This window comes from Cucumis sativus, chromosome 7 (assembly GCF_000004075.3).
Source record: "Cucumis sativus cultivar 9930 chromosome 7, Cucumber_9930_V3, whole genome shotgun sequence".
NCBI lineage: Eukaryota > Viridiplantae > Streptophyta > Magnoliopsida > Cucurbitales > Cucurbitaceae > Cucumis > Cucumis sativus.
In genome coordinates this window covers 3,737,098-3,748,843 of record NC_026661.2, presented here as the reverse complement: position 1 = coordinate 3,748,843, position 11,746 = coordinate 3,737,098, and the positions used below count along the sequence as shown (strand labels likewise).

General features: G+C 31.8%; 2 protein-coding genes across 6 annotated transcripts; one reads left to right on the top strand and one right to left on the bottom strand.

Moving 5' to 3' along the window:
- Window positions 1-1,956, bottom strand: LOC101221125 (NAC domain-containing protein 104). Its single transcript, XM_011660464.2, has 3 exons — window positions 1,662-1,956; window positions 1,144-1,430; window positions 1-660 (listed from the first exon to the last, which is right to left on the bottom strand). The coding sequence occupies exons 1-3, from the start codon at window positions 1,831-1,833 to the stop codon at window positions 511-513; spliced, it is 609 nt and encodes a 202-aa protein (XP_011658766.1). The 5' UTR covers window positions 1,834-1,956; the 3' UTR covers window positions 1-510.
- A 7,949-nt stretch (window positions 1,957-9,905) lies between these two features.
- On the top strand, window positions 9,906-11,678 carry LOC116405069 (mediator of RNA polymerase II transcription subunit 15a). 5 transcript variants are annotated; one of them, XM_031888636.1, is made up of 4 exons: window positions 9,906-10,418; window positions 10,883-10,994; window positions 11,281-11,378; window positions 11,476-11,665. In XM_031888636.1, the coding sequence occupies exons 1-4, from the start codon at window positions 10,309-10,311 to the stop codon at window positions 11,486-11,488; spliced, it is 333 nt and encodes a 110-aa protein (XP_031744496.1). In that variant the 5' UTR covers window positions 9,906-10,308; the 3' UTR covers window positions 11,489-11,665. The 5 variants fall into 5 exon arrangements, with proteins under 5 accessions (XP_031744496.1, XP_031744495.1, XP_031744494.1 ...); XM_031888635.1 differs by having other exon boundaries at window positions 11,467-11,665; XM_031888634.1 differs by having other exon boundaries at window positions 11,281-11,383.
- Window positions 11,679-11,746: the final 68 nt, after the last annotated feature.

The window sequence follows — 11,746 nt, the reverse complement described above, 5'->3', positions numbered from 1 at the left end:
AATTAAACAAGTGTAAAATTCAACACATTGAAATAAGAACTAACAATAAGTATACATTTAAAAAGTAACATTCCTTACATAATTAATATAACAATATATGAAAAAGGAAAAAAAAATAAAACAAAACAAAATTGTACCCTATATATATATTTAGTGAAAAGTAAAGGGGAAAAAGGAAATCTAAAACTAAAGTTGAGTACATGGAGAAGAAATTTGCATGAAAAAAAAAGAAGTAAAAATTGGTAATTTGTTTTTAATATATATAACTAATTAAAAAGAAGAAAAAAAAGTGCATAAAGAGATTAAAATAAAATAAAAAAGTGAAATATATATATATATATATATATATATATATATATATATAATATAAATGAAAAAGTGGGATTGGGGTTGAGTTGGTAATATAGAGAGAGAGTTTGGGTGGAGGCCGAGGGGATGTAATAATAATAATAATAAGTGGTATAGAGCACGTGGGTAAGAGTTGTGTTTGAGTTGGGAGGCATATTTAATTCATTGGATGCGATTGGGTAAGCTTATTTCATCAAGATCGTCCAACGTTAGAAAAACTTCATCCAAACACGATAGCTCTGCCCCGTCTTCTTCTTCTTCCTTCTCTTCATCTCTCTCGTAAACTCTGCATAATACCCATTTGCTATAATCCTGTAATAATTACCACTCATTACCAAAGTAATTCTTTTTATCATTTACGTTAATATAATATAATATTTACTCTAATTTCCAACTCTTTACGTCAATTTTTAGAAAACTACTGCGAAACAAAATTTATTAATCTTTTTTTATAAAAGGTAAATATTTATACTTATGTTAAATAATCTATTCTCAAGTGGTTCTTTTTAATCATATTAATAGATTTTGAATGAATTCATCTCAAAAGTACTTTTTATTTACTAAAATTAAAGAAAACCTCATGTGGAAAGTTATATATACTAAAAAAACATTAAATTGTTTTTTTATATATAATAGAAGATTTGATTTGGTAGGAAGAAGAAAAAAATACATTTTTGATTTTCCCCCAAGAGAAGCATTTTTCAAGTAGGTAAAAGAAATATTAATTAATGAAGTGTTTTTTTAAAAAACGTTTATTAGAAAATTGGTTTGAAGCTGAGAGATGAGGTGGCGTACTCTTTTTGGCCGTCCACGGCGTCTAGAGGAGGAAGATGAGGTGGCGACGGCGGCGGCAGCATCGGCAAGACGAAACTCATGCATTATCCAGTTAGTTTTGAGAGGTCCGGCATCGGCGTCTTGGAGGTGAAAGAGAAAATATTTCTTCATTCCGACGACTTCGGAGGTGGCGGTTGAAAGAACGGGGTCATCTCTGCCCAACGGATTCCAAAACCCATTATCAGTAACTCTACCTTCAATCTTTCTGCTGTAGAAATACCAACGGTTTCCCTCTCCCAACGCCTTCCCTAAAACACAACCAATCAGCCACCAAATTTTTCCCTTCCATAACCATTTCCTAACTTATTTTCTTCTACCTTGCTTAATTGCCATCATTTACGTTTTTTTAAAAAATTCTTAACAGTGTAGTGATTCTTTAAATAGTTTATAAGATTCGTCCCAGTTGTTAAAAAAAAGTAGATAACAAAATCGAATGGATATGAATTGAAATGGAGTACTGTAAACAAATAATTTTATACCGTCTAACTCCCAAGGATCGTAGGTGAAGAGATTGAGATCGGGAATGACGTCGGGGTGGCAAGGCAACAAGGCAGCTTTACGGTGGAGGAAATGAACGACTAGTTCTTCATCGGTAGGATAGAATCGGAATCCGGGAGGGAGGTTGAAGTTATGGCTATGGGGTGCAGCCATGGAAATTTAATAATTTGAATTAAGAAATTGGAGGAATATATTTAGGAGTTTGATATAATTAGAGAGGAGAGGAATAGTAAAATGGTAAGAGGAATGATGATGTATTTATACTGATAGAAAAGAGAAAGGGAAAGAGAGAGAGAAAAGGTGACGTGGGAGTCAAGTTGGGTAATCAATTTCATCACTAAAAACTTTGTAATCACCACCCCACACAAAGTGCCTTCACAAAATTATTCAACTACATTTGTCACATTCAAATGTAAATTATTTACATCTTTATTTATTTATATTGTTTCTTAATAAACAGATGAAAATTTAACTGTATCCACAAACTAGAAAAATGGAGAAAGATTGTTCAATAATCTCTTTAAGAAACTCAACAAGAAGAGATAGACATTAAAAGATAATATCGATTAGAAAAGCTTAATAACTACTCTAAAAACAATATACATTTGAAATAGTTAAAATTACTTGTACGACGTTTCATTTAATTTATTACCAATTTTTTACTTAACTTTCGTATTTTTGTAATAAACAAGCCTTGAATTCTTATTCAATATTTTTAAAAACTTAGTTGGACTTTAATTAAACAATCAAATTTCAACCCATGCAATCAAAACAAATAAACAAAGAAGAACGAACTCAAAACATATTAAAAGTCACCACACAGAAGGTGGAGATATAATAGATATGGAATGGTAAAAAAGTTACGAAAATCAGATGAGAGGAGCCACATTAGAAACATAACTTTCCGTTAATAAAAGGGGTTAATGTTATAATTGAAAAGGAAGCAGCTAAGGCGGCGGGAAAACAGAAGATATCATAATGGGTATGGAAATGAATGAACGAGAAAGTTAAACACATTCACTTTCTCAAGTAGAGTCAACTATTTATTTCCATATATATATATGAAGAAAATATTTATAGTTTTAAGAAATTAAAAAAAAAAGATGCACTGGGTGTGGTGTAGTGTGGTGTGTCACCGACTGGCCTGCGCCTCTTTGTCTCATTACATAAACCATATCATTACTCCCCACTATCCCCTTCTTCCCACACCCTTTCTTATTTCTAATATTTTTATATCTATTTTGTAATAATCTTTGTCTCTCTTCCTTATGTTTCCTCTCATCATTCACTTTTCTCTCTACACTACAATTTCAATCTTAACCCAAAACCCTAATTCCCTATTTTCATTACTGCATTTTCTTTAATAGTCCCCACCAACCAAAACCACATGTTCCACAACCTATATTTATCTAATTTCCTATTAACTTACTAAACCCCATGTGTTTAATTTCATTTTATTTCATCCTCTTCATTTAAATTAATTCTAAACTAATACTTATATTAATTATACCTTCTTTTATACTTATTTTGAAATATATATCGCGTGAGATGTGTAATTGTAATCTATTAAACTTTTTGAATTGTTATATGAAAATTAACTTAAAAATTGTTTCGTGCATAAATTTCTATGTGAGTAGATTTATTTGAATATCAATTGATTAAAACAGATCATTAAAATTGATGCATGAACAATGGATGACTATCAAATGAATAATTTTAATTGAAAGTCTAATTTATATTCGAAAAAATTATAAGTTTCATATAATATATATGTTTATTCAAACAAAACAAACTTGGTATTTAATTTCTATTATTTGTGGATGTTGAGTTTAGTATTTCTTTAATTATTGTATAACTTTATTATTTGTATGATTTCTTTTTTAATCTAAATATACTTATTTGGTCGATTAGGTCTTAACTAATAATGGAGAGATGTGCTTGTTGAAATTTAGTTAAAGGAGAGACAATCATAATTATTCTTTCACTTATGGCAACTCATTATTTTGTACCATCTATAGATAGAGCTATATGAATCCTTGTCTCTTGGTACTTGTTGAAACTATGAGCTCTACCTATATAATTATTTCTTTCTTTTATTTTGTACAATAATAAATTTTCAAAATTATATTTTATATTCCTATACTCTTTAAATCAAATAGCTGTAGACACACCCATCCATTTTTTCAATTTTAAGATTCACACCAAATTCTCAATTTTGCTTTCACATAATTCTATAAAAGGAAAATAATTGTAAACCATAAAAAAAAACACATTTTTAAAAATAGTAAATTTTTTAATTATATCAATGATAAAAACTTATCAATATCAATATATCAATATATATGATTGATAAAATCTAAAAATTTTGCTATATATTATAAATATTTTGTCAAATTTGCTATTTTTTTATATAATTTTTCATGATAAAACTATTTAAAAAATTAAATTATATCCATAATTACCATCAATATCTCTACGCTCGACGTAAGAAGTTAGTTATTATAGTTAAATTATAATAGTTTGTATTTGCGATGTATATTACTTTAGTTCGAGAATAAAATAGTAAACATGTAGACAACAAATAAAAAATGATTGAATAGTTCCCCTAATTGATTTAAACTGAAAAAAAATGTTATAATATAATATAGAAAATAGAATTATTGTAATTGAGTTAATTTGTATGGAAATTGGAAGAGAGAAATAGAAAAGAGTGTGAAAATAGAAGACTTAGAAGGCATCATCACACTTCATGCTTATATCACCCCCACCTGCTGTCATCCACGTGTCAGCCACGAAAATGGGTTTGGTCGTGGACCAATTTAACAAGTCACTGGACCCACATCATTGGAGTGTCAAGTGTCCATATATATATATATATATATATACCCCTTTCATTATTACCCCTTCAACAAATATTATTTTTCTACTTTTTAAATATAAACAAAATTTATATATTATAAATTATTTTCATCTTCAATTCAATCTCTCTATACACACATTACATCCATTTCTATATTATAGTTGTTATTATTATTATATGAAAAGAGTATGGGTTAAATTGGAAGGCAAAAAGGGAGAGAAAAACGCATACATTCTCCCACATGAACAACCCACAAAACGCAATCAACTATTTCTTAGGATTGAGGACTTCCCAACTGATTTCCCCGGCATGCCTCACGTGGATCCCACCTCTCCCTCTCTCTCTCTCTTAAATTTTGATTTAAATAAATAAAACATTCTAAGTATCTCATCTCTATTATTATTATTTTTAACTTAGAGAAAACTTTATTTTATAATTTAATGTAACGTATGAGTGAAGGAGAGTGGTGTGGTACTTTGCTTATGACTTCTCCAAGTCAAATAACATTAATAATTACTATCCTAATTTCTTTTCTTTTTATTTCTGTCTTTTCTTTTCCATTTGATGGGATGTGTTTGACATTGACGTAACTGAGTTTACCATTTCACTTTTTTTACTTTCTTCTTTTCTTTTCAATTCATTGTTTATTCCTTCTCTTTTCCTCTTTAAAACGATAATTAAGCCTAATCAACCATTCTGGATGGGTGCCATTGTTTTTTTAAGATCTTCCCAAATATTACAAATGATGTATATGCGTTTTTCTTAGTCTTTCCAATTTCACAAATTGCTCCGACTCTTTTTTCGATTTTTATGATAACATGCACGTGACACGTAATATCTCACTTAACTTGATTTACATTCTTTTTCTTCTTTTTCTTAGGTTTAATATGTTCATTTGATGACATTGTATGTTTGAAGCATCTAAAAGGAAAAATGAGTGGCTTAATCAACCATGTTTTTTTTTTTAGAGAAAAAGATGTGTTTCTATCCATGTTAATTATGTCAATTGGGGCTTAAATTTGTGGCTTGTTTATAAGTAAATATTAAGTTGTATTGGACAGTTTATTATGGAGCAATTGTTCGAGAATATAATCTATTGGTAATTAAGGCTATCGTCTAAATTGCTAATTGACTTGGTTTGTTTCCCTATATTTAATGTGTGTTTAATTGATTAAGTTGCTAATGAAATTACTTAATTGAACACCTAGAGTGATTAACTAATTTAGTGTATTGAGGTGATAGTTATGGTCTTTCAGGCTAACCAACACAAAATAGAATTAAACATGCAATAATTCATCTTGATATTCAATCCATAAATAAATAGACATGCTATCGGGAGTGGATCGAATTAAAACAGTACTCTAGATTATATTGCTATAATTGAAAGAATTAAACATGCGGAAAAACATAGTTTGAGAAATTAATACAATTTTTATAGCTCAAAATTTCTACAATCTTGTTGTAATCTCTCCCATCACAAACACTCCAAGGATTACCACAAGAGTCTTTTTAATTAATCTTTGATCTTAGAACGAAAAATAGTGAAATTTGGTGTGTAACTAATTTGAGAGTTAATATAATTTTAGAGAGGTAATTTGAGTAAATAGATCGAGGAATTATCGTAGAAATTCAAGGGTTGAATCAAATGAGATTAATCTCATCAATCTCTTCCTATTTGCAATTAAATCCATGCATAATGAAGTTGCATTGACAGTTAATCTTTATAATTAAAGTAGGGTTTGTGGCTTAAATCTCATTAATAACTAGACTAACATGAACAACAAAGGAAGCTTACTCATGAAAATCCACTAAATATATGGGATAATATCCAGTATATTAAATTCCAATCATTCAGAGCAATTGTTCTAATATCCAATGCTCAATTAGTTACGTAAGGAGTTGGTTCTCAATCCACACAAAAAAAAACTCACTTTTTTCTGCATGGCTCTTCCTAAATCGTCTACGTACGTGAGTAACAAGCCTTCGATCATTATCTTTTCTTGCAAATCTTCTAGGTTTCCCCAAATTTTCATACATCTCTGGATTTGACTCATTGTTTTCCTGTAACCCAGCTTCCAAACTAACCCAATCAATATAATTCTTTCCGATTAATATCTCCCCCGCCAATTTCTCTGGTCTTCATTCAGCTCATCTCACTCCTTGCGAATGGATACAAATAGTTGGATACCCCTACTCAAAGTGGAATTGAGGCCCTGGATTGGAGCTTCCAATTGCATCCCCGACAACGAAAAATGTATGGTAATAGCTTTTATAGCTTTCCTCCTTTTTAGAACGGAGTCATTGAAGAGACAACTTCTTGTTTCTGATCAGGAGGGATTGAATATTGAGTGAGATACGAAAAATTGTTGTAAGGTTTGAGGAAAAGATTTATGCTCACTTTGTCATAGTTTAAATCAAGGATTGCCATATGCGTTTGTTCCTCACACACATATAAAGAAACAAATTAATTTCATTGGTTTGTAAAATTTACAAAAAGAGGGCGAAGCACAAGCCAAAGGCGTTCCAATTGGACAAAAGAGACAGATATTAGATAATGATATCAAAGTAGCAATCAGAGGAGCTCCCTCTATATTGAACAGGCGATTGTTTTTCTTTCCTTCCAAGTTATTAAACACGAATCAAATGCATCCAATTCTATGGTGCCTAGCAGTAAGCCTCTGGATTTTGGTAAGTCGTCAATAGACACTTTGCCACTATGTTGTGCACGATATAAGTTTTAACAACATTTTTTAAGTCAATTTGTGAATGAATTTCTTATGGTAGAGTTTTTTTAATTTAAATTTATTTATTTCTCTGTTCTTGGATATTGTGATCAGTTCTCACTTAACATGTGACATATTATTTTACTTGATGTTGTGTATGTTGTAAACAGCATTACAAAGCATGAAGTTTCAAGTTCTAAGCCAAGGGCAATCAATTTCTGTCCCTCAGTCAAATGTAATGGATCAGCTTCAAGTTGGAAGTCAAGACCAGGCTCCTTTCTCCAATCATAAAATGTAATGGATCTCTGCAAAAGCAGTTGCATAATTCTCAAAGAGCTCTTCCAGAGACATCTTCAAGTATGCTTTCTTGCTTTGTTATAATTTTAGAGCCTTATCATTGACTATTGAATGATCAAACCAGTAAGATATTGATGTACACACAAATATGATAAACAATGTGATGTTTCTTGAAAAATTAGGATAGACAATACAATGAACGTAGTTTACTGTGTTTTATCCTCTTCTATTTTTAACTGAGAACTTACTTGTGTATCGAGGAATATTTTACTGTGTTTATCCTCTTCTATTTTTTATTTTTCCAAAATAAGAAACTGTAAATTTAAATCATGATTAGAGAGAAAGCAAACTGTAGGTAAAACCTTCCAATCTAAGATTTGATGGGAAAAAAACAGTGGTTATTACTATATTATCATTATTATTGAGTAAGAAACAGAACTTTTCGTTGATGGAATGAAAAGAGTGAACAACGCTCGAAAGTTTTGAACTCTTTTGATAATAAGAAAACAAAAAAGTTTACAATGAAAAAATTAATAGTATGCCAAATGAGACATGAATCTTGAATAGGATGTCCAACAAAGAGGTTGGAGAAAACACACTAGCACACAAAGAAGAGGCTTTCGAAGGAGTCTAAATGGATCAATCATACCAAGGATTATTATTTATTATTGTATCCATGAATGTATATATGGGCTTGCATATGTGCACTCCTTGACTGCCTGACCCTGATTTTGATTTAGAAAAAATGATATAGGTGTGGTTAATAGATAGAGATTTGTGAAGGGCACAGTAATGTGAGGCCAGGCCGTGTAATGAAGTATGGATGTAATTTAGAAGCAATCTGTTATCTGTAGATTTAATCTTATATACATAAAGAAAGACTAGAAAGCTTTTTGCTGCCGTTACTAGGAGAGTCTTTGTGAGTTAAGAGTCAGCTTTATGTGGAGTGGAATGATTGTGGATGAAGATAAATTACTATCCACTGCTACTCGTCTTCATTGCAAGGTTGAGCATCTTTCATTGCTACATATTGGTCTTCCACTTGGTGGGTACCCGAAAAAGGTCTCTTTGTTGCAGCCGGTTATACATAGAGTACAAAAAAAGTTGGGTAGGTGGAAAAGATTCAATTTCTGACATGGTGGAAGGGCTACTTTGTGCAAATTGGTGTTATCCAATTTACCTATTTATTATGTTTTTGTTTAATTCTTATGCCATCAAAGGCTATATCTCCTTTGAGTGTTGAAGGACTTCTTTTGGGAAGGAAACAAAGGCAGTAGGATAAATCATTTGGCAAAATGGGATTTAGTTTCTAGATCTCTTATGGATGGAGGCCTTGGTTTTGGTGATATAAAATTTTGAAATGTGGCACTTCTTGCTAAAATGGGGTTTGAGATACTTTAATGAAGCTGATTCTCTGTGGCATATGGTGATTAATAGTATTCATGGAAAGGGAGGATTCAATTGGCATACGTCAGGATGTTTGGACTTGGCCTTAGAAGTCCTTCGATTAGCATTTTCCAAATCTTGGTTGCAAGTTGAATCATTGGTCAGTTTTTAAACTTTGGTATTGGAACTGGAGTTGATTTTTTGTGTGATATTTTGTTTGATACTATGTTAAATTGTTGACCCAAAAGCTTGAGTTAATTGATGAAAGTAAATTTAATTTTATATCATCTAACAAGCTTATCAATTTTAGCTATTGCTAGAGTGAAACATTGGTTTATAAAGCTTTAAGGAAAATGATTTTTGGAACGTTGAATTGCTCCTCTACTCTCCAAAGGAAACTAACCTTCAAATTGGTTGCTGCTGCCTCCATCTTTGCAAGATGGATGGTGAAGATGTTCAACACACATTCTTTCTTTGAATGTCAATTTCCCAGATCTTGCTGGAATCGTTTGCTAACCACTTTTCAATATCCAATGAGTTTCTTTAATGAGTTTCTCTGTGAGACATTCAAAGGCAACGTTCTTCAGATTCTGTTTGGGCCTTCTTCAAAGCCAAAGTTTGGGCTGTTATATGTGGTTAAAGGTAGTCAAGGCCATCCTTGCATAATCTTCCATTCTAGATGTATGGATCAACTTTTTGTAGGGTAAATCTTCCCAAATTTTGTATAAAAATGTTATTTGTTGTAAATTTATTTGAAATTTTATATAGTTATAAAATGAAAAATTGCACCCAACAGCATAAGTTAGAAAATAAATATAATCTATAACACAAGAAAACATTTTTGTTTTTTTTAAAATGTCAATTTCACCCTTCAGTTTCCTTCTTCTCATGAAGGGCATTTTGGTAAAATTGGCTCGTGTAAGTGTTTTGGGCAGGGAACGAAGCAAAGAAATAACATAAATAACTTTGTTTATCAATGGCTGGCTGACGCTGCTCACGAAGAAGACTAGAACGAACAGGTTTCTTTCTTGGTTTGCCTTCCACGCATGGAGATGCTTCTTGATCCACACAACACCCACACCCTCCCCTCTTCCACGGCTTGCTAAATCGCGCTCCCTGGCTAACAAGTTTTCGATGATTTATCTTCTTTAGGTTTCCGCTATTTCCAGATAATTTGACTCATCATTCTCTGTAATCAGCTCCAAAACAATTGCAGAATCCATTCATTGACCCCACCCAATTTCTGCCCGATTACTATCTCCACCGCCAATTTCTGACCTTCATTGATCCCACCCACCCCACTCCTTGTTATTGGGGTTTTGGACACACCCTTTTCCATTTTGGTTGTTTGGGAACTTTTGAATGGATAACAATAATTGGAGACCTACTCAAGCTGTAGAACCTGGAATGGAGACCGTGGATTGGAGGTCTCAATTGCAACCAGATTCTCGACAACGAATTGTCAACAAAATGTATGATTTCTTACATCCTGCTCTACTATTCTATCTTATTTAACATATGCCTTTGAGCTTATATAGCTCTTTGTTTCATAGTTCGTTGGTTAGATTACTCGGGAATGATTTCTTGAATTCTGTTTCTAAAACGTAATTTCTTGAAATTACACGTTATTGACTTTCCCATTCTTGGATTGAAGATATAGTAGGTTGGGTTTTGTGGGGAGGTTCTTTTTTGATTCTTCAGGTATTATCCTCTTCTTTAAAAAGAAGAAATGTAAGCTATTTGTAGAGGTGGGGATCTTGCTGAATTTGACTGGGCCATTTTAGAGTACGCTCCTCTAAAGTATCTAATACTTTGAATCATGGACATAGATTGCTATTGTAGTTTTCCTTTCAAGAACAACTTCTCATGCTTTTGCATTTAATATACTAGTTAGCCACTATGCTTTTATATTTTTATCTTTTTTTTTTTTGGTTAGAATGGAGACATTGAAGAGGCACCTTCCTGTTTCTGGTCAAGAGGGATTGAGTGAACTACGAAAAATTGCTGTAAGGTTTGAGGAAAAGATTTTTACTGCCGCTACCAGTCAGGTATTCTTGCTCGCTTTGTTGTTGTTTAAATCAAGGATTGTCATTTATGTTTATCCCATATTCTATTAACAATAAGATACCGGTTTGATTTGCTACCTAAGTTTTAGTTGTGTAACGAACATACTCCTTTTTTTTCTTTGGGGCCTGACTTTCTTTTTTTGTGTGCCCATGTATATTCTTTCATTTCTCTCATTGAAATCCTGTTTGATCGTGTTATGTGTTCTTCCACCAAACACAACTTTGTTTTAGCAATCTCACCAATTTTATTTTTAATATCTTATTTCAGTCAGATTACCTAAGGAAAATATCTCTTAAGATGCTTACCATGGAAACGAAAACTCAGCCCCCTATGGGGAATTCATTACTAGTCAATATTGAAAATGAGTTGGGTAATTTTTTTTCCAACGAAGCTTTAAATATATCATTGTGTATATATTATACTTTGTAAATTAATTTGTTGTCTTCTTTTTAGGTCTTATAGAATATTCTGGTGAAGATGAAGCATCCACAATAACTTGTGTAGATGGTTGAAGAAGAATGGACGTTAAATGTGCAATTTATATGGGAATAAGGTTGGATGGATTTTAAATAGATACTTATAGTAAATAGTAATTAAGGTGATGGGCTCGTCACGAATCCATTCAACCTAGTGTGACTTTTTTTTTTTTTTTGATAAGAGACAAGTATATTCATATAACAAAACAGAACAACCTAAGGGCGAGGGATGAGAGGGCCCTCCCCGGAAGAAGCTA

Coding starts and splice junctions, on each gene's coding strand:
- LOC101221125 (XM_011660464.2), bottom strand. CDS start 1,833: ATGGCTGCACCCCATAGCCATAACTTCAACCTCCCTCCCGGATTCCGA. Junction 1,431..1,661: donor CGATCCTTGGGAGTTAGACG/GTATAAAATTAT, acceptor GTTGTGTTTTAG/GGAAGGCGTTGGGAGAGGGA. Junction 661..1,143: donor GCCGTGGACGGCCAAAAAGA/GTACGCCACCTC, acceptor TAATTATTACAG/GATTATAGCAAATGGGTATT.
- LOC116405069 (XM_031888633.1), top strand. CDS start 10,309: ATGGATAACAATAATTGGAGACCTACTCAAGCTGTAGAACCTGGAATG. Junction 10,419..10,882: donor CAACGAATTGTCAACAAAAT/GTATGATTTCTT, acceptor TTTTTTGGTTAG/AATGGAGACATTGAAGAGGC. Junction 10,995..11,280: donor TTACTGCCGCTACCAGTCAG/GTATTCTTGCTC, acceptor ATCTTATTTCAG/TCAGATTACCTAAGGAAAAT.